Consider the following 19698-nt stretch of genomic DNA (forward strand, 5'->3'; position numbering starts at 1 on the left):
TCATCAATACACTGGTCACAATAAGTGTCTAAATGTAAAGAGCAGCACAGGTCGAGGCATTTACATGTCTTTACTACTAGGGTTACTGTGGAGGCAGTTAGCAGGGCTGCTGGAAGGCAGGAAGCAAAGTGAGCTGGTTAAGGTAAAGGGATTGCTCAGAGCGCTTAGATGAGATTGCAGAGGGGGGTAAAGAAGACTGAGCAGCCTGTGATAAGCTGAGGCAAGGTAGCAACAGTAGACAAGAGAGGAGTTTGGAAGGGATGAAGCCTATGGTGAAACTGGAGAGGGAATAAAACCTCTTCTAAGAGGGGAGGAGAACCTGTAGTGAAATGTGCAAGGGGTACAGAGCCTGTGATGAGGGAGTGGGGAGAAGTTCATGAGATGGGTAGTGATATGGATATCCATTCCAATGAATATAGTGTGAGGGTATATTTGTAGTAAGGGAGTAGTGTACTTTAACAGTAAGTGTGTTAAGCCCTTGTTGTGAGCAAAGAGAACAGACGGGTGATGAACCCTATGATGAAGATGTGGAATTGGTATGGGCCCTATGGCAAGTTAGTGGACAGACAAATGTTTTATTGCTGATAGCAAGAAAACAGTGTGGAAGGTAATACTTTATAATAAGAGTTTGCAAGAGCAAAGAGGCAGAGAGGGTAAAGTTTACTTTGGGTTTTATAGTTGACTAGTAATGAGTCCTTGCTAGTCTGTATAGCTTTTAGTTTTATAGAGAACGTGGGACTAGTAGATTTCTTTACAGGGCTAGCAGATTATTGTATCTCTTTGTCCCTTGGACAAGTACAGTTTAAAAAAAATTCCACACCCCTGGACATTTTTGTTGCTTTGCTCCAGGGACCAGATACTTTGTGAGTAAAAGGGTCGCAGAGACCACTGCCTTGAACTAAACATCATTTTGTGCATCCTGAACTATTTTTCCTTGCAGCATTTCTAAAGTAATTATATCTTTATAGTATTGTGGATTTTTACTGTTATTGGTCTTGTGATTAAGTCTATATAAAAATACCTATTTTTCATAACTACTTGAGTGGTGTCCATTTGTAGTGTTCCTCATTATATTACTGTGTATGGTCATAAATGCTTCACACACTGCCTCTGAGATAAGCCTAGCTGCTCGTGCTACGTTACCACAGGGTTGAGCAGGGGTTGTCAAAGGGTGTAGGCTGCTTAACTCTGACTTAGGAAGAAGGGTCCCTATTTGGACAGTGGCCAGCCATTGCCAACTAGAGACCCCCATTTCTAACACTGTCAAAATCAGCTGTTGCACCAGTACCTGGTAGACTCTGATCTGACCTCTCCACAAGAATTGGGAAAGAAGGCAGAAAAATGGGTCAGAACCAGGTTGAGGCAGAAGGTACAGAACAAAGGTGGTGACCCTAAGAAGCAAGATTCTAAGAACTCTGACAAGGGTAAAGACCAGAAGTCTTCACAGGGGTCCCAAAAATCTTCTTCAGGTGGGGATTCACAGTCCAACAAAGGGAAAGGCCAAAAGAAACCATGGTGCAAAGTCTATAAGCAAAAGACACACTGGAGCAGTGATTGCACCAAGTCCAAAGAGAACACTCCAGCCCCCACCAATGCCCCCAAGGCACCTGCTCTCCCTAGAGCAGTTACAATTGGTGGTGGGAATACACAAGCCAAGGGTATAGTAGTGTTGACCCTGGGTACTGAGTTGGGCTCGGGCCTAGTCAGAGAAACCACTCAGGTTGTTCTTGTCTGTGATGGGGGCATGGATATGACCCCCTCTGTGAGTCCCAGTAACATGGGCAAGTACAGGCAATAGCCTTTAATCAATGGAGTACAGACTTTGGCATTCAGGGACACAGGAGCAAGTGTCACTATGGTGACAAAAGATCTTGTGGATCCTGGGCAGATTATACTTGGTGAAATGTACCAAGTGACCAATGCTAGCAATGTCTGAACAGACCATTTTCTGGCAGTTGTTAACTTCTCCTGGGGAGGGGTAACTGGCCTTAAGAAGGTTGTGGTGAGTACAGACCTACCAGTCGAATACCTGCTTGGCAATGATCTAGAGACTTCAGCTTGGGCAGAAGTAGAGCTCAGGACTCATGCAGAAATGCTGGGCATCCCTGCAGATGTGTTTGCTGTGACCGGGTCACAGGCCAAAATGTCTGAAACTGAACAGGCCTTGGATTCTGGAAGAATAGACCAAGTGACATCCAAGAGGAGGAGCAGAAGGGTTAAGGCAGAGCCTTCCCCCCGACTCAGAAGGAGGATCAGTCTCTTGAGGGAGATGATCACAGCCTGAAGAAGGACTTGAGCCTGATCAGGTTGAGTTCTTGGGGACAAGGGGGCTCTTCCAGGGCAGATCTGAGCCAGGAGCAGCAGAGCTGCCCCTCTCTTGAACCCCTCAGACAGCAAGCTGCTGCTGAGGCTGCTGGGAGTGCTAGTGGTACCCATAAGGTGTATTGGGATGATGGACTCCTGTGCTCAGAGTGTAGAGACCCCAAGCCTGGTGCCACCTGGAGGTTGGTTATACCTCTGAAGTTCAGGGGCTTCCTATTGACCCTAGCCCATGATATCCCTTTAGCAGGTCACCTGGGCCAGAACAAGACTTGGGACAGACTTGTCCCTCACTTTCACTGGCCCCACATGTCTGAAGACACGAAAGGAGTTTTGTCGCTCCTGTGTAACCTGCCAAGCCAGTGGCACAGCAGGTGGCACTACAAAGGCTTCCCTGATACCACTACCTGTGGTGGGGGTGCCCTTTGAAAGGGTAGGGATTGACATTGTTGGTCCCATGGATCCCCAAACAGCATCTGCGCACAGATTTATCCTGGTGGTAGTGGATCATGCTACCAGGTACCCAGAAGATATTCCCCTTTGGACCCCTACAGTACCTGTGGTGGCAAGGGCCCTGTTGGGAGTTTTCTCAAGAGTGGGTTTTCCTAAGGAGGTGGTATCAGAAAGAGATACCAACTTCATGTCTGGTTACTTCAGGGCAATGTGGAAGGAGTGTGGAGTGACTTACAAGTTCACCACACCCTATCACCCACAATGCAATGGTTTGGTTGAAAGGTTCAACAAAACCTTAAAGGGAATGGTTAAAGGACTTCCAGAAAAGCTTAGGCGAAGATGTGACATTCTCTTGCCCTGCCTTTTGTTTGCAAACAGGGAGGTGCCACAGGAAGGGGGTTGGTACAGCCCCTTTGAACCTTTGTTTGGTCACCCTGTCAGTGATCCATTGTGTTCGGTGAAGGAAGGATGGGAGTTACCTCTCAAGCTCCAAAAGCAAGACATAATGGACTATGTACTTGGTCTCCGCTCCAGGATGGCTGAGTACATAAAAAAGGCAACTAAAAACCTTGAGGCTAGCCAGGAACTGCAAAAGCCTGGCATGACCAAAAGGCTGTACTGACTGTTTACCAGCCAGGACAGAAAGTGTGGGTGTTGGAGCCTATTGCCCCAGCAGCTCTCCAAGACAAATGGAGTGGACCCCACACTATTGTTGAACAGAAAGGAGAGGTTACCTACTTAGTAGACCTAGGAACTCCCAGGAGTCCCCACAGGGTTCTCCATGTCAACAGGCTAAAGCCATATGTAGACAGGGCTAGCATGGGCTTGCTGATGGCTACTGATGAGGGACAGGAGGAAGAGAGTGACCCACTCCCTGACCTCCTCTCACAGAACCCTGATGATGGGTCAGTTGTTGGTGTGGCCTTGGCAGGCAGCCTCACTGCCCAGCAGCAAACTAATTGCAGACAGGTGCTCAATCAGTTCAGAAACATGTTTTCTCTGACTCCAAGTCAGACTACCTTGTGCACTCATGAAGTGGACTCTGGGGGCAAACTGCCTATTAAAAATAAGATGTATAGGCAACCTGACCATGCCAGGGACTGTATCAGGACAGAAGTCCAGAAAATGTTGGATTTGGGAGTTATTGAACCCTCAGATAGCCCTTGGGCTAGTCCAGTGGTCCTTGTGCCAAAACCTCACATCAGTGGTGGGAAAAGAGAGATGACGTTTTGTGTGGACCACAGGGGTCTCAATGCAGTCACTAGGACTGATGCCCATCCAATTCCAAGGGCAGATGAGCTCATAGATACTTTGGCCTCAGCCAGGTACCTTAGCACATTTGACTTGACAGCTGGCTACTGGCAGACCAGACTAGCTGATGATGCAAAGCCAAAAACAGCATTTTCGACCCCCAGTGGACATTACCAATTTGTGGTGATGCCCTTTGGTTTGAAGAATGCACCTGCCACTTTCCAAACGTTGGTGAATAAAGTTCTCACAGATCTGGAGGCCTATAGTGCAGCTTATCTAGATGATATTGCTGTCTTTAGCTCCACCTGGGAGGATCACCTGGTCCACCTAAGGAATGTTTTGGAGGCCCTGCAAAATGCAGGCCTCACTATCAAAGCCACCAAGTGCCAGATAGGGCAGAGTCAGGTTGTGTACCTGGGCCACCTTGTAGGTGAAGGCCAAGTTCAACCACGGCAGAGCAAAATCCAGACCATCACGGACTGTGTTGCTCCAACCACCCAGACGCAGGTGAGAGCCTTCTTAGGCCTGACTGGGTACTATAGGGGATTTGTCAAGAGGTATGGATCAATAGTGACACCCCTGAATGACTTAACTTCTAAGCAAATGCCCATAAAGTTTCAGTGGACAGCTAGCTGTCAAAAGGCATTTGATGACCTGAAGCAGGCCATGTGCACTGCTCCCATTCTACAGAGTCCTGATTACTCCAAGAAGTTCATTGTCCAAACAGATGCATCTGAATTGGGGGTAGGGGCTGTACTGTCACAATTGAATGATGAAGGTCAGGATCAGCCAGTAGCTTTCATAAGCAGAAGACTGACCCCTAGAGAGAAACGTTGGTCAGCCATTGAGAGGGAGGCATTTGCTGTGGTTTGGGCTCTGAAGAAGTTGAGGCCATACTTGTTTGGTACTCACTTCCTTGTTCAGACAGACCATAAGCCCTTCTTATGGCTAAAACAAATGAAGGGTGAAAACCCCAAACAGCTTAGGTGGTCCAGTTCCCTACAGGGGGTGGACTTTACAGTGGAACATAGACCTGGGAGTAACCATGCCAATGCAGATGGACTCTCTAGCTATTTCCACTTAGAACATGAAGACACAATCAACTGGTCAAGGTTAGTTTAATGTCCCTGCATTGGGGGGGGGGGGTGGGGGGTGGGGTTGTGTAGAAGAGTAGGATCTGCTTCACATGGCTACCCCCACTTTTTGCTGGTGTTTCACTGTTTTTCGACCTTAGTCTGGCTGTGGCCCTGCTAATCAGGACCCCAGCCTAGCTGCTTCCTCTCTGAAATGGTTTCCATGTACATCAGGTACATTTCTAATTGGATTCTGGAGTGCCTTATAATCCCCTAGTATATGGTATACTATGTACCTAGGGCATAGGTACCTCAGAGGCCTACCAGGGGCTGAAGCATGTATTATGCCACCCCTAGGAAGCACTCCAAAATGACACCACAGTTCTGCTACTGCAGCCTGGGTAACGTGGTGCCTGCACCCCTTACTGTGGTATAGGCTACCTATATCACTACGATTGCACACACATATAAAACCTAAGAGTGCTTGGTTTTTATGTGAGAGGGTGCCCCTGCATGAGCAGAGCCCCTCTGCAGCGTTCGGAGTACCTCCTCTAATGCTGTTTGTGGTGCCGTCAGTCTGACCATATACTCTTAAGTGCATTATAACCTCGCGGTAAATGCTAACTTTGGACTGGCTGCACGGAAACATGTCGTGTTTGGTGTCAAACGCTTTGGAATACTACCCCCCTGCCTGTTCTGGCGGCGGGGGTAGCATTCCACCCTTCTAGAGGGAGAGACGTGTTCACACTGGTCTACCCGGTAAAGACTTTCTAAAGCCCTGGCATCACAAAATGGATGCCACTGCCAAAGACACCAAAGTCTGGCCTCCTGCTGCTGACCGAAACTCCGGCAGAGGAGGCCTGGACAATAGGTTTCCTGTCCCAGGGAGGTGTAACTACCTCCCCAGACAGGCAGATGTGTATTGGGGCTGGGTGGGAGCACTGTCTGGTGCTTTGAAGTCCTGCACTGGGGGCACACGTGGTGTCCCTGGGCATAGTCCAGTTCAAACCGGTTGCAGGGGCTACTTGCCCCTGTTCTGGCACGAAACTGGACAAAGGAAATGGGTATAACCACCCCTCTTTCCAAACCCTCCCATAGGTGGGTTCCTAGAGTATGTCCAACCCCCAAACTTAGTATAAGTATAGGAACCCAGTCTTTGAGACTTTAGATTACCCTGGACGAAACTCTGCAACATATATCCTGGACCTTCGACGTTCTATTTCAACTAGAAGACTGAATAAATCTCCCTTGGGGTCAAGGAGTGACTCCCCTGCTTGGCAGGCACCAAAGAAGCAACTGCCCGGTCTGCAACTCTGATGCTCCCGCTGGACGCCGAAGTCTTTGCATCACCAGAGGTGGATTTCCAGACTTCTCCGAGGCTACCCTGAGTCCACAGCAAAGCTGAGGCCCGTGTCTATCGTGGGTGACGTGGAACCGTGACCCCTGGACACCGTGATCTTTTGCTGATCCATCATCTTCCTGGTCCTCCTCAAAATTGTGCTTTGGGCTCCGAGTAGCCCCAGCCTTAAGCACCTCCTGCACCGAAGATCTCTGGCCTCCACTCCACGAGTGACCCGTGGGCCAGTTTCAAGTGTGACTGCTCGAGGCTCCTTCGCGATCGCTAGCCCGTTGGCTAGTGGGTCTCCACAAAGGCAACTCCTCTTCTGATTGGGCTTTCCTGGTTGCTCCAGAAGTGCTCCGACTTACCCTTGCTGGGTGAGTCCCCCAGAGCTTGCTGGTCTGCACCGACGTCTTTCTTCTGTTTCCCCTTGACTTGCTGTTGCCAAGGATTGTTGGGTCCATCCTAGTCGCCGACACCACAGCACTCAAAAGACTTTGTGGGACAGCTCGAATCCAGCTCCTGGTTGTCGTCGACACCTCCTGGACCTCGTGGCTGAAGAGTCAAGACACCCGTCAACTCACCTGAAGCACCTGACATCTGTGGGCATTGGACTATCGTGCCCCTTGTCACTGGTAAGTGACCCAAACTCTGTCACCTCTGCTTTCTGGTTCCTTCCATCCTCGATCCAGGCTTGGATCTCTTTGGACACTTCTCTTCATGGCAGCAGCACTTCTGTGCCAGCTTCCATTGAAAAGAGTGACGTGACCCGACACCAAAAGACACCTATGCACCCGGCTTCCCTGGATGAGGTAACTCGAGTACTCCGGTGCTCTCGTGGGTGTTGGCCCTAGACACCTCTAAGTCCAAAAGGGTTTGCTTGCAGTCATCCTCTAAGTGTCCTTAAACTCTAAATTTCCAACCGCGACTTTCCCCATAGAAGTTAACGGCGATTCGCGGCTGTGTTCTCACACTCCACGCGTCCCCCGTGGGTCCCCTGTGTTACTACCTTGGGTGGTTCCTTGTGGTCCAAGCACTTCTACAGGTTCTAGGCCTCGTGTCTAGTTCAGTCGTGGTTCTTATACCACTTTATTGTTATATGGTTTGGTACGCCCCTAGGGCCCAAACGTGTATTTGTGCTTTTACTGTTGAATACTGACTTGTACCTTAAGTACTTCGAACTCCAGCCTCATAAAGAGACTAGAGGGGTGTGTTTTATCTTAAATACATTTATTTTAAATATATACCTGGTGTGGTTGTCTTGTGATTATAGACTGGTAAAACAAGCTGCTTTACATTCCTTCAAGACTTAGCCTGAATGCTGCTCTCCATAGCTACCACTAGGATAGCTTTCACTAAAGGTTGTCTTTAACCCATCACCATAAGGGGTTGTTTGGACTGATACAAGGTGCCCACTATAACTAGTGGACTGCATATATCAGGCCAACTTCTCACAAGTATGCAAACGATTAATTTTTATTTCAAGTCTATAAATGCTTTATCCATAAACATCTACCACAAATGAGCAACGAACAAGTAGCCCCTGGACCCTTGTAAACATCACCTAACAATCCTCAACCATATTGTGACTCCCAAACCCCAGTGTGCATCCTTAGGCTCTGCTCATTCCACCTACTCGTTCCTCAGCACTGGACCCAGCCCCCCACTGAGCATTGTCCAGTCTCCTCTCTTACCATCTCTTAAATTGCCCTCATTACTTACTGACTCAAACTAGAGAGTAACTTGTATTTTTTTTTTAAATTTCTTTATTAGGTTTTCCTCCATATCAGCTGACAATGTACATCAACAGTCATACTTCTCTTCCGCCTCAGCCGAGGCGGGGCTCGTTTTAACAATGATACATGTCATCAATTAGACCTAAGGTCGTGTCGGTGGAGGATTCTCCATCGTCAATGTTCTTCTTCATTTTTTATGAACGATGTCAGAACTCAACTGTAATTAAACTCCCCCCCTACCCTTCCAACCCCTCCCCAAACCCCCTGTCAATACCCTCCCCCCTGCCGGGTCTGGATAACTCGAGGTCTATACATCGCATCTTTTATGCTGGCTCCCCTTGTGTCCCTCCCCCGGGACCTGGGGCCGTACCCCCTGCGGAAGGCGTGGGCTCCGAGCCGTCTTGTGTGGATTGTGAGGTCTGTCCCGCTATCTCTTGGATCATCACTCCCCACGCCAGTAGCACTTCGGGTAGTTTGTTATCTCTCCTGGTGTTACGCATATGTACTTCCTCTGCCAGTGCCCACTCCCTCAAATCTGTCCTCCACTTCGCCACCAGTGGCCCCTGTTGAGTTAACCAATGGATCGCGATACGCCTTTTGGCTATGACGAGGCCCAAGACCAAGAACCGTCTACTCGTCTTGCGTCTGGGATCCCGCAGAATCAAGCCCAAGAGACAGGCGCGCGGGTCAATGGCAATTGTCCAACTCGTTATCCTGGTCAGGTGCTCTAGGACCGCCTTCCAATACGTCTGGATCGTTGGGCACGTCCACACCATGTGCGTGAAATCTGCCTGTGCGCCACGACATCTGGGGCAATGTGGGTCCCTGGAATTATCGATGGCCTGAAGCCGTCTGGTGAGAGGTAGGTCATATGCATTAAATTATACTGAATCGGTTTAAAGCGATTGCATACCGATAACTTCCGCACACTTTTGTGTATCATTTTACCATTCTCGTGGTGTGATCTCCTGCGGACACACCCGCTGCCATTTACCTTCTACTATTTTAAGGGGTCATTCATCTTATCTTCTCTCAATGCCCTGTAGAGGTGCGTAACAAACTTGCTCCCCCCAGCCATGGCAATCATAGTGACCAGGGTGTGGGTGTGCCCTGGGGCCTCCGGAAACGAGGGCCTCAAGTGCCTTGCCGTCGCAGCTATTTTGGCATACTCCAGAAACTGCCCCGGTCCCAGCTCAAAGTTAATCACCGCCTCTTGATAAGTAATGAATTTATTGTCCGGGTAGAGGTCTGACAGCATCAGAAATCCCCCATCTTTCCATTTATCCGTGTACATGGTCCGGTCTATTTGAGCAAAGGACAGCATTAGCCAGAAGTCCGCCTCCGGGGCAAACGGCCGGACCCTAATTAGTCGTCGTACTACCCGGGTCCATATTGCCGCTACGAGTCGCACCAAAGGGGGACTCTGTTCCCGCCGCCCTAGAGTAACCTTTATTATTCTCTTATCTCTAGGCATGGCCTTGCCCACTTTCAGTCTTTTTGTGCACCTACCCTCTAATGTAAATATGTATATGTCCTAAAAAAAAATTAAGAGTGTTTATTGACCCCCAGTAAGAATGTGACTGTATTATACTTGTATTTTCCATCAAGTTTATTAGGCATTATTATTTATTAAAAAAATTCAAAATGTTTTTGGTAACAATATTGCAAAAAACATAGTTTGTACTGCGAGTTCCAAGGGGAGAACTTATAATATGTTATAATATAATATCTTTTAATACTCCGGGTTTTGCTACATTACCTAGGAGTATTGTTTCTCAAAAGCAGCAAACAATGAATGCCAATTAGAAAATTGTATGCTTTATAGAAACACTAGGTTGATCACAGACAAATATTTGTGCCACACTCCTCAAGGAATGCCAGATATAGTATGAAACTGTCCCAGTGAAAACCAAATGTCATATCTCAAATGCCAGCTCTACCAGAAGTGATTGATGAGATCTCTGTTGGAGGTTGTGAATGAGGAATAATCATGCACATGAAAGCATCAGAAGGAAAAAGGAATCAGAATAGAACATAGAAATGTTATGATAAGTCAAACTGTACATAGGATTACCAGATGATCTGTGCCTTCAGGTCCCTATCTGAAGAGTTTTAGTCAAGGTTCACATGGCAACATCAGGTTGGAGCATTACATTCCAACATCAGTCCTAATGATGGCAGTTACAATTCTGGGTGTTTTCTTGTCTTGCAGGTGAATGGAGTGATACATCACCTCCCATGGAGACTGCCTGGAGGGCTCCTCCAGGCCTTTCAGCAAGGTATCAGCATCATTCTGAAGACAGATTTTGGCCTGGAAGTAAGTTATGACTTGATCTACCATGCCAAGGTGACCGTCCCAGGGAACTACAGGAAACAAATGTGCGGCTTGTGTGGCAACTACAACGGTAATAAGGCCGATGAGTTCCTGCTCCCCAGCAACACGCTGACCCCTGATGCCACGATCTTTGGCTCAGCATGGCAGGTCCAAATGCCTGACGTCTCCTGTGATAATGGCTGTGGGGGCGCTGGCAATGACTGCCCCGTCTGTGATCCAAATAGTAAAGAACTGTTCAAACAGCCAAGCATCTGTGGCATCTTGGTGGCCACTGGTGGTCCCTTCACAGATTGCTACCCAGTGGTCAACCCCTCTGTTTACTTTAGCAATTGTGTCTTTGATCTCTGCCAGAGAGGTGGAGACAACAGCATCTTATGCTTCAGTGTTCAGAGCTATGTGTCGGCGTGCCAGGCCGCGGGGGTCGCAATCAAACCCTGGAGGTCTAACACCTTCTGCCGTAAGTAACGGAGAGATTACCTGAATTAATTAGTTATTCTTGAACCATATACCCACATTCAGCCATAACATTGTCACAAAAAGTGAAGTCACAAACACATCTACTGAATAACGAAGTCAAGCCACTGGATAAATGAAAAATATGTGCCCATGGTAGAAGCATGAGTTTATAAATACATATACACAAGTATGGCATGTATAGATGCAAACATAAGTTCATATCTATGAAACTGTACAAAAGCGGGGCTTACTAAGACGTTGCAAGATGGGTGAGGGCAGGTGCAGGACCATCTCAAGGGAGGGAATCTAGGTAGGTTACAAGTGTCTAACAAGAGATGATTCGTAGTTGAGCAGAAATGGAGGAGTTAATGGATGTTACTATGGAGACAGAGGGTAAGATTTAGGAATCGAGAAGTCGGGGCAGCACTAGAAATGTAATGGGGGACAAAGGGAGAGACTGCCAAGTTGTGGGAGTGGATAAAGCATATCTCTGTTGATGGGTTCAGCAGTCAGGTGGAACACTGTAAGAAGGTGAAGGATGCATGGCCTGTGGAGATGGCATTAGAACGGGAAGCAAGATGGGGCAGGGAGGCTTAGGTTGGTTCAGAAGCTGCATAGAAGCTTAAGAGATGTCACTCACCATCAGTAACTGTAGAAGGAATAGCTGGAGTAATCAAACACCAGTTGGAAAATTGGAGGATAGGATGAATATCTGTTGCCTCTGAGAGCTGGAAGGACAAGCAAAGGGTGACATGTCAGATACGGCTGAGAGTTCCTGCCTCTGATCCACCCCTTGGTGCTCATTACAAACATTGCATACGTTGCATGCAGGGCAGTAACTACCCGTGCCCAACTCTGCAGACGTGTACCTGTAATAATAGCACAATATACTTTATAGGTAACACAGTGTCCTCCAGCAGCCATGGACTACCAGTAAAGGTGCTGCCAAGACACCACAGACTCACTATTGAACAGTACACACCACTACACATAAACTTTCCAAATAATGACGTAGTACATTTAAAGGTGGAATACATTCTAGCATAAAGGTATGTCATCATAAAGAAAGTAGTGTCCCGTACCCAGGTGTAATCTGTGGCAAGGTCACATTCTAGAGACCGTGTAAACAAGCATTGTAAAAACCTACAGGTCACATCTCAGTACACGCAGTGTTAGCACAGTAGAGCAAGAAATATGGAAAGGAGCCCGAAGGCAGGTCAATGCAAGCACTCGAGTGGAGGTGGAAATATACATCCAAACTGCCAGAAGCATCAGGTAAGAGAGAACTACTCCACTGGGTTGAGCCACAATGAGATTGACTCATGCCAGTGGGTGAAAGAGGAAGATTAAAGAAAGCCAAAGGTTGAAAGGGGCAGGCCAAAAGCCAACTCTATGTATATTGTTAGCAATAGGTCTTTACAAATCCAGTAGGCTGATGAAGTTGTCTTCTTTCTTTACATACTACAGCACTGGAATGCCCAGCAAACAGCCACTACTCGCTGTGCACGGACCTCTGCTCCTCATCATGTGCCCAACTCTCAGACTCGTCCAGGTGTCCATCAGGATGCGCAGAGGGATGCCAGTGCGATGATGGCTTTTACTCTGATGCTGATCAATGCGTACCCTTGAACAGCTGTGGCTGCTTCTACAATGGAATCTACTTCAAAGTATGTCCACCATTTGGAACAGCAAATCCACACAGAGGTGTTAAAGCCCAAAACTAGTATTTTGTTGTTGTTCCTGCTGATGTTTTGCCAAAGCAAATGCTGCTAGAAGGACTCATGATATATCCTAGGGATGCGCTGAAATGCAAAGAACATCGCCCAGTATTATTGGGGTCACACATAGTAGTTCTTCTCGCCCCTACAAGGAAATACCTCCCTTTTTGGAGAGAAGGGAGAACTGACAAGTGTCTCACTCCTCCACCAGCAATGTGTGCTCTGTCAGACAAGGAGTGCTAGGAGTCAAACCATCCTTTCAGAGAATATTATATATGCAAATGATGTTAAAGTAGATCCATGCCCTACACACAATAATGGATATTTTACTATGATATAATCATTATTATTATGCAGTACTTGTCTACACAACAATTGTATAGAATGATGAGGATTAGTTTACACAACTCAGCAGATAACATGCAAATTAGGGTAAAGGGTAAAAAGGCTTCAAACCAGTTACACATCCGTAAACTGGTATTCTATTCCTCACCCAATGTGTCTATAATGATTGTAACCATTCCAACGTAAATAACTATGGCTAGATGACACATTTTTGTGTTTGCAAAACCGGTCGATTTGCAGAATCTAGCCACTTGCGACTGCAGAAATTCCTTTTCCGATGTACTAAGCCCAAATTGCGATCTGGTAACCTGTTGCCATATTGCAATTTAGGTTTCCGAATCGGTATTTGGAAGGGTGTGTTTAGGGCGTCCCTTCCAAATACTGATTCGCATTGTTATGTATGAATGCTTTGCAACTGAAATGCAGTTGCAAAACATTCGCACTTTACCACCAACTCAAGGTTGGTGTTAACCCATTCACAAATGGGAAGGGGTCCCAAGGGACCTCTTCCCCTTTCCTTTAACAATGGTAGAAAAAATATCTTTTGGGAGCAGAAGTGACCAAAGGACCACTGCTCACTCCTAATAAATGAAACTTAAACATTTAGGGGCAGATTTATGAGCCCCTTGCGCCACTTTTGCGTCACTTTTCCCATGTTAAAAGTGACGCAAAAGTGGTGCAAGGGGCTCATAAATCTGCCCCTTATTTTTTTTCTTTTTAAACGCAGCCCATTTTCCTTTAAGGAAAACGGGCTGCATTAAAAAAAAAAATGCTTAATTTAAAACCCATCACAGACATCACAACACTGTGATGGCAAAACTGTGATGGCAACGAATCATAGTGGGTTACAGTTTGCGACCTACCTCATTAATATTCATGAGGTAGGTCTATTTGTGACCTATTAAGAATATTTTAGAAATGGTGGCTAAATAACCCCTTTGTACATTAGTGATAGCGATTACCAAATAGTAATTTACAAAAACGCTGTTTGGTAATTTCTATTACTGTTCTTCGTACATCCAGCTCTATGTTAGTTCTCTAAGCTATGCTATGCTATGCTATGCTAAGCCTTATATAGTTTATGCGCATAATTTAAATAACTTATGTTGTCACCAGGTCAGCAATTGGAATGCATCCCTACACTATCTACCCTCCGAATACATCTACACCCTTCTTACACCGGTACCTTACATGTTTTTATTGGTAATGGTGTCTTATGGATTGAGGAGGTTGTCCCTTGTGCTCATCTCTTGCTCTGCTGCAAAATTCTGCAAACAATGCCACTTTGCAAACATGTGCAGACACTAGGGAAGCGAATGCTACTTTCCCCTTCTTCTTCCCTTACAGCTGCGATTATAATGCTTGCTCCAAAAAAAGTGGAAAGTGGACCTCCTCTGTCCTGTTGATTTGAACGGTGTCAGAAAACATGGAGGACCAGTTTTACTAAGCCCTTGCATTACCACTGCACCAAGCAAGGTGATGTAAGGCAACGCAAAGGCTTAAGTGTTATTTACTAAGCCACTCAAAGCCACCTTGCGTGGCTCTGTGTGGCCTAGTAAATCCAGAGTAACACAAGGCAGTGCAAAACTTTGTCTTGAGTTATTCTGCATTAGGAAAGTGTGATATGGGAGGAGTGTGGGTGTTCCCACACATCCACCCATGGATTTTTGAGCACTCTGAGGTTTACTAAGTGTAGCAAACACAGGAATGCGTCAAGATGATAAGCCATTCCAACACAGGCATATCGAGGAGAAATAGGTTTATATCTCCTTGTTATTTCCTCTTTCTACCTGTGCTTCATTCCGCAGCACACATAAAAAGAGGAAAACTATGCCTCTGATAATCCTGCCTGAAATGTAGGCACCCTTGCACCTATGCGCAAAGGCTCCTGTGTTGGCACTAGGCAGCACTATGTGTGCCAGTGCAAAAAGAGATGAGTAATGCACCATATCTTAGTAAGTATGGTGCATTCCTGCTCTCTCCATTTGACGCAACACACTGCAGTATAGCAGGTTGTTGTTGCGTTGTGTCAAATGATAGTAAAATTGGGCCCCAGTTCTTAAACAGAAAACATGGCAATGAACTTAAATTTGTTACCATTACCATTCAAACAGTCAGGTCTTCTTTCTGAGGCTCCACGCTTCTTCACATACTCTCTAATATTAGAGGCAATCATGTTTACATGCAATCAGGTCTGCCTTGCATGTAACATATGTTCTGTTCACACCTAAGTAATGCCCCAAATGACAATTGCAAACAAGTGATAATGTTGACATTTAGTACTGACTCCTTATATGTGAACCCCCTTCCCTTGCCACTTTTCACTACTGACAGTTGCCAGGATAAGTGCTCCTTAATTTGTGCAGGGCTGAGATCTGACTCCTCGAGGAGTCCTAAAATCTCATGGTATGTAAGAGGATCTGCCTTCATTATTTCACAATTGTGTTATATTTGAGACCCTACACTGACTTTTAGTCAGCACCCCCCACTAGCAAAGGACCATATAGCATGTATGGATAGTTAATTGCCTTGTATTAAGCATTGATTACTATGTAGGTCTCATTGTGTGCATGAGGGTGACACCCTTCTGTATTCTAAGAACTCACCCTCATGCAGTAGGTATGGTTGCAACACAGCACAAGACTAACAATATGTTCTTATGTTAGGCACACAAGCCAGAAACTTCAAACAAACACACAAAAGGAAGCACTAGAGAATCTTGGCTCCTTAAGAAATAGAAAACAGTGAGTGGAGGAGCCATTTTTTCTGAGCTCTTCATAGATTTACGCCACTTTGTTCCTGTACTAGTTAAGTGTGCTGAATATACCAGGTGGTTCTGTGCTGTTCCCTCCTCTCGGTGGCTGTGTCTCAGTGTTCTCCTCCTTCTTACACAGGCGAATGAGCAGATCCTGCTGGAAGATTGCCTGCAGCTGTGCACTTGCTCCGCCTCCACTGGAGTGGTCTGCGTGGCCCACAACTGCTCTTCTACGGAGCGGTGTGACGTCAGTGACGGAATCCGCAACTGTGTAAATATAGGTAGAGCCACACTTCGATATTGTTCAGAGATTTGCTTGTTGCTTAACTGCCCTAATGAGAATGCATTATTCTGTCTGTCTCTCTCTTTAAAGGCCCTTCAGAGGTTAAGATATGTCTATGCCAGTGCTTAATTTGAGCTGGTGGATTCTGGTGCTTGGCAACAAAACACTTAATTGTCAACACCAGCGCTTGTGACAGCCTGCCACAAGGGGGCGCTGTCTGGCTAATTTAGAGATGACCACAAACAACAGTTAATTATCAATTCAATATACATTAAAAATACCTCCAGGACACACTAGGAGTCTGTGCCTACTCTCCCCAACCACAGCAATGCAGCTGGGTTTGATAGAGCTTCACTGCTCATGCAGAGTAAAGGGAGGGCACTACCACTCCCCTCAGTTCTGTCATCCCCCAGGCCCCGCCGCACTAAGACTCGGCAGGAAAGGAGAAATAAAACAAACGTTGTTTTTTTTGGGGGGGGGGGGAATTCTCCTCCTCCATAGCGGAGGAGCCACAGCTTATATTTAACTTTCAAGTATTATACAGCTGGGCCTAACTTTGTCAAGGCACGGTGAAAGCTGATTGCAGAGTGTTTATTAGAGTAGTTTCATTGTTAAAATAGGTTCAACAAATATAAAGTCCTAAAGTGGAGTGCTGTATGTCTGTTTTACATGTCCAGGTCAAAGGGCTGCTTCCAATGCGAGTGGAGAAAATTAATTGACATAAATTAAGTTTGTCATTCAGACATTTTATTCCCTCCGATGGTCAAACACTAGTGCTCCAGAATAAAAAGAAATAACAAAAATCAGAAGCACAGTGAAACACTGAAGTTGCCTATCTGTAGATGAACTGGCCATCACTCAGATGTCCACAGTTACCAGACAGTTGTTCACCACAGCCTCTCAAACCTTGCCTCGATCCGTACATAAACACAGTGGATTTTTCAAGTGAGAAATGGTGTGGTTGGATTCACAATACTTGTGCAAGGATGTTGAACGCAGATGTTTGTCCAACAATCCAACAGGGAAAGGACGCAGGCTGGAGACCAGGTATGAGCAACAGGGATGAGCTACCACTTCACAATCCTGAGGCTTTATATTGAGTGAGTGATTTTGCAGCGGGTTTAAAATGCATTGTGTGTACAAGACAATCTCCAGTGAGACCTTCATAGATTCATTATAATGCAGAACCAGTGCCACCCATTAAACAAGTATTACTGTTCAGTGTCACATTCTGTGGGAAAGACTAGCCTGTCAGGTTACAGAAATGCTGCAGCACATTCCAGCCATGCAGCCTTTTGCTGAAGTGTAGTGTCTGTAAAATCAAGAGCTGGGTTACTGTGGAAAAAGCCTGCACTGGTTATACATGCAATTTCTCTATTCTGTCACCTTTTTAACATGATTAGTGGTTATCGCAACCTTACCTAGTCCAGAGGTTTGTACTGTTCTTTAAATACTTAATGCAGGTTTACCTTCCAGATCAATGCCAGAGCATCACATGCAGGACACAGGAATCGTGTGTAGTCACGGATGGATCTGCCAGTTGCATACCCAATTACACTGGCACCTGCTGGGGTTGGGGCGACCCGCATTACCACACTTTTGATGGCTACAACTATGACTTCCAGGGTACCTGCACCTACACCATCGCCAAATACTGCGGCAGTGACCCTACCCTGGAACCTTTCACAATCGAAGAGAAGAATGACAATCGCGGAAACCAAGCAGTTTCTTATGTGCGATTGGTTAATATTTATGTGTATGGCTACAATATATCCATTAACAAGGGAGAAGTTGGGAACATAAGGGTAAGCGTGCCAGAATATCACATTTTAAACGGTTAAATGTATGGTCCACAAAATGTATTGGTAAGGTTGAAGAGTCAGTGATGTAATGGTAAGTAGTGGAGACAACAGTGGCAAATGGCAATGACACCCTCTTGGCCTAATTCTGCCCCGATAGATATCCAGAATCCCCTTACGTCCTTCGGACAGTGTCCTTTCAAATTGCAAAAGCCTTTTGAGACACGGCTGGACTTCAGTCAAAACATATGGACTAGACAGCTGCCCCATCTGACACTTCTCCGCCTACAGCATACTCCTGCCACGGCTCTGATTAATCCACACCTCTCACATGATGCCCTGTAATCGAAATCACCGCCACCTCCCTTATCCTACCACAAACCAGGCTCTGTAAGGAAATGGTTCTTTTGGCATGATAACCCCCAAGATTTTGGACTGGTGCTGCTGTTTTCTTTTTACTTTGAGTCAGACCTCAGTGCCAGTGCTCTGACCTTTATGAGTATATGTTTGATTGGCTGAAACCCCCAGTTGGTTAGCTTTACTTACTTATAAGCCCGCAACATATGGTACCAGTGGTACCCAGGGTCTGTAAGTAAAAGTGTACCACAAGAGCTGCAGCACATACTGTGCCTCTTTTGATGTGCCAATGCAAAAACATGTCTCCCACCCTGCCACTGAAGACTGGCTTAACAGTTTTGAATTGCTAACTCAACTTTGACATGTAAACTAAGGGCAAAGACCAAACCTCCCCTTTTTAATATATATATATGTCACCCCTACAACAAACCTATTGTGTCAGAAGGCAGAGTGCTGTATATTAAAAAGTGTGACACTTATTTTTAGGTCTCGTGAGCCAAAGGCTCGAAGAGACATTTTATATGTGGGATTTTCAAAGTGCTACCCACACTTTTGGCTGGCCTAAACCTTGAGTGCACGAGATCACATGCACGTGCACAGCTGCTCCTCTGCTCATTGCATTCCCCCCTCCCTTCTCACCCAGCCCTTTGATGCTCTGCTCGATTACTTTCACTTTAGCCGCTTTGACCCTTGCATTCCCCCCTCCCTTCTCACCCAGCCCTTTGATGCTCTGCTCCCATCTCCCTCCTCCCTGGGCGTGAAGGGAGACAGAGCCATCCTGCTTGATTAATGGCTTTTTAGGTCACACACAGCTTGAATATGGTCCCTTTCTGGCGTTACTCAGCAGAATTGGATGCAGTAAATGCTGAATCATTCTCTGTACCAACACGAGCAACATCGAGATGGCGATTACAAGTCACACAGAGCAATATACACTTCTGAGAAATAGATTCACTCACCCTGAAGTAATATGTCTGTTAACTGAAAACGCGCCACATTGCATGAAAGAGTGCCACTCGTATAGTAACGAAAAGTTTCATTAAAGTAACTTTGGCATGACATTTTTTGTTTGGCAACTACATTTTCTGAGGGTTTATCGAGACGTTTTGGTTAAAATGAAGACAAAACACATCTACAATGTGTAATCATAACCGTGCTTTATTTTTATGGAGTAATTTGCATTTGAAGAAATTAGGGAATTGAAAATGATAGAATTTCAAGCAGTGCTTAATTATCCAAATGTTGGTTTCTGGTCGCGATGACGTTATAATCACTGAACCCGCGCTTTACTTTTAACATTAAAAGTAAAGCGCGGGTGCCGCGATTATACCAAAAGTAAACAAATAGATGTTTTTTGTATTACTTTACTTTTGGTATAATCGCGGCACCCGCGCTTTACTTTTAATGTTAAAAGTAAAGCGCGGGTGCCGCGGCTGCCTGGCGAGCGCTTGTGTTTGGCTGTGTCCACTGCAGCAGGCT

General features: G+C 46.1%; 1 protein-coding gene across 1 annotated transcript in view; it reads left to right on the plus strand.

Moving 5' to 3' along the window:
• The window catches only part of LOC146809137 (IgGFc-binding protein-like), a gene marked incomplete at its 5' end in the record, with an annotated part of 458615 nt that overhangs the window by 145775 nt on the left and 293142 nt on the right, over positions 1–19698 (plus strand). The window contains 4 exons of the mRNA XM_085615951.1: positions 10384–10963; positions 12430–12629; positions 15920–16061; positions 17540–17868. Coding sequence (XP_085472077.1) covers positions 10384–10963; positions 12430–12629; positions 15920–16061; positions 17540–17868 — 1251 coding nt within the window. The remainder of the gene's footprint in view (positions 1–10383; positions 10964–12429; positions 12630–15919; positions 16062–17539; positions 17869–19698) is intronic.

This window comes from Triturus cristatus, chromosome 7, assembly GCF_964204655.1.
Source record: "Triturus cristatus chromosome 7, aTriCri1.1, whole genome shotgun sequence".
In the NCBI taxonomy this organism is placed as follows: Eukaryota; Metazoa; Chordata; class Amphibia; order Caudata; family Salamandridae; genus Triturus; species Triturus cristatus.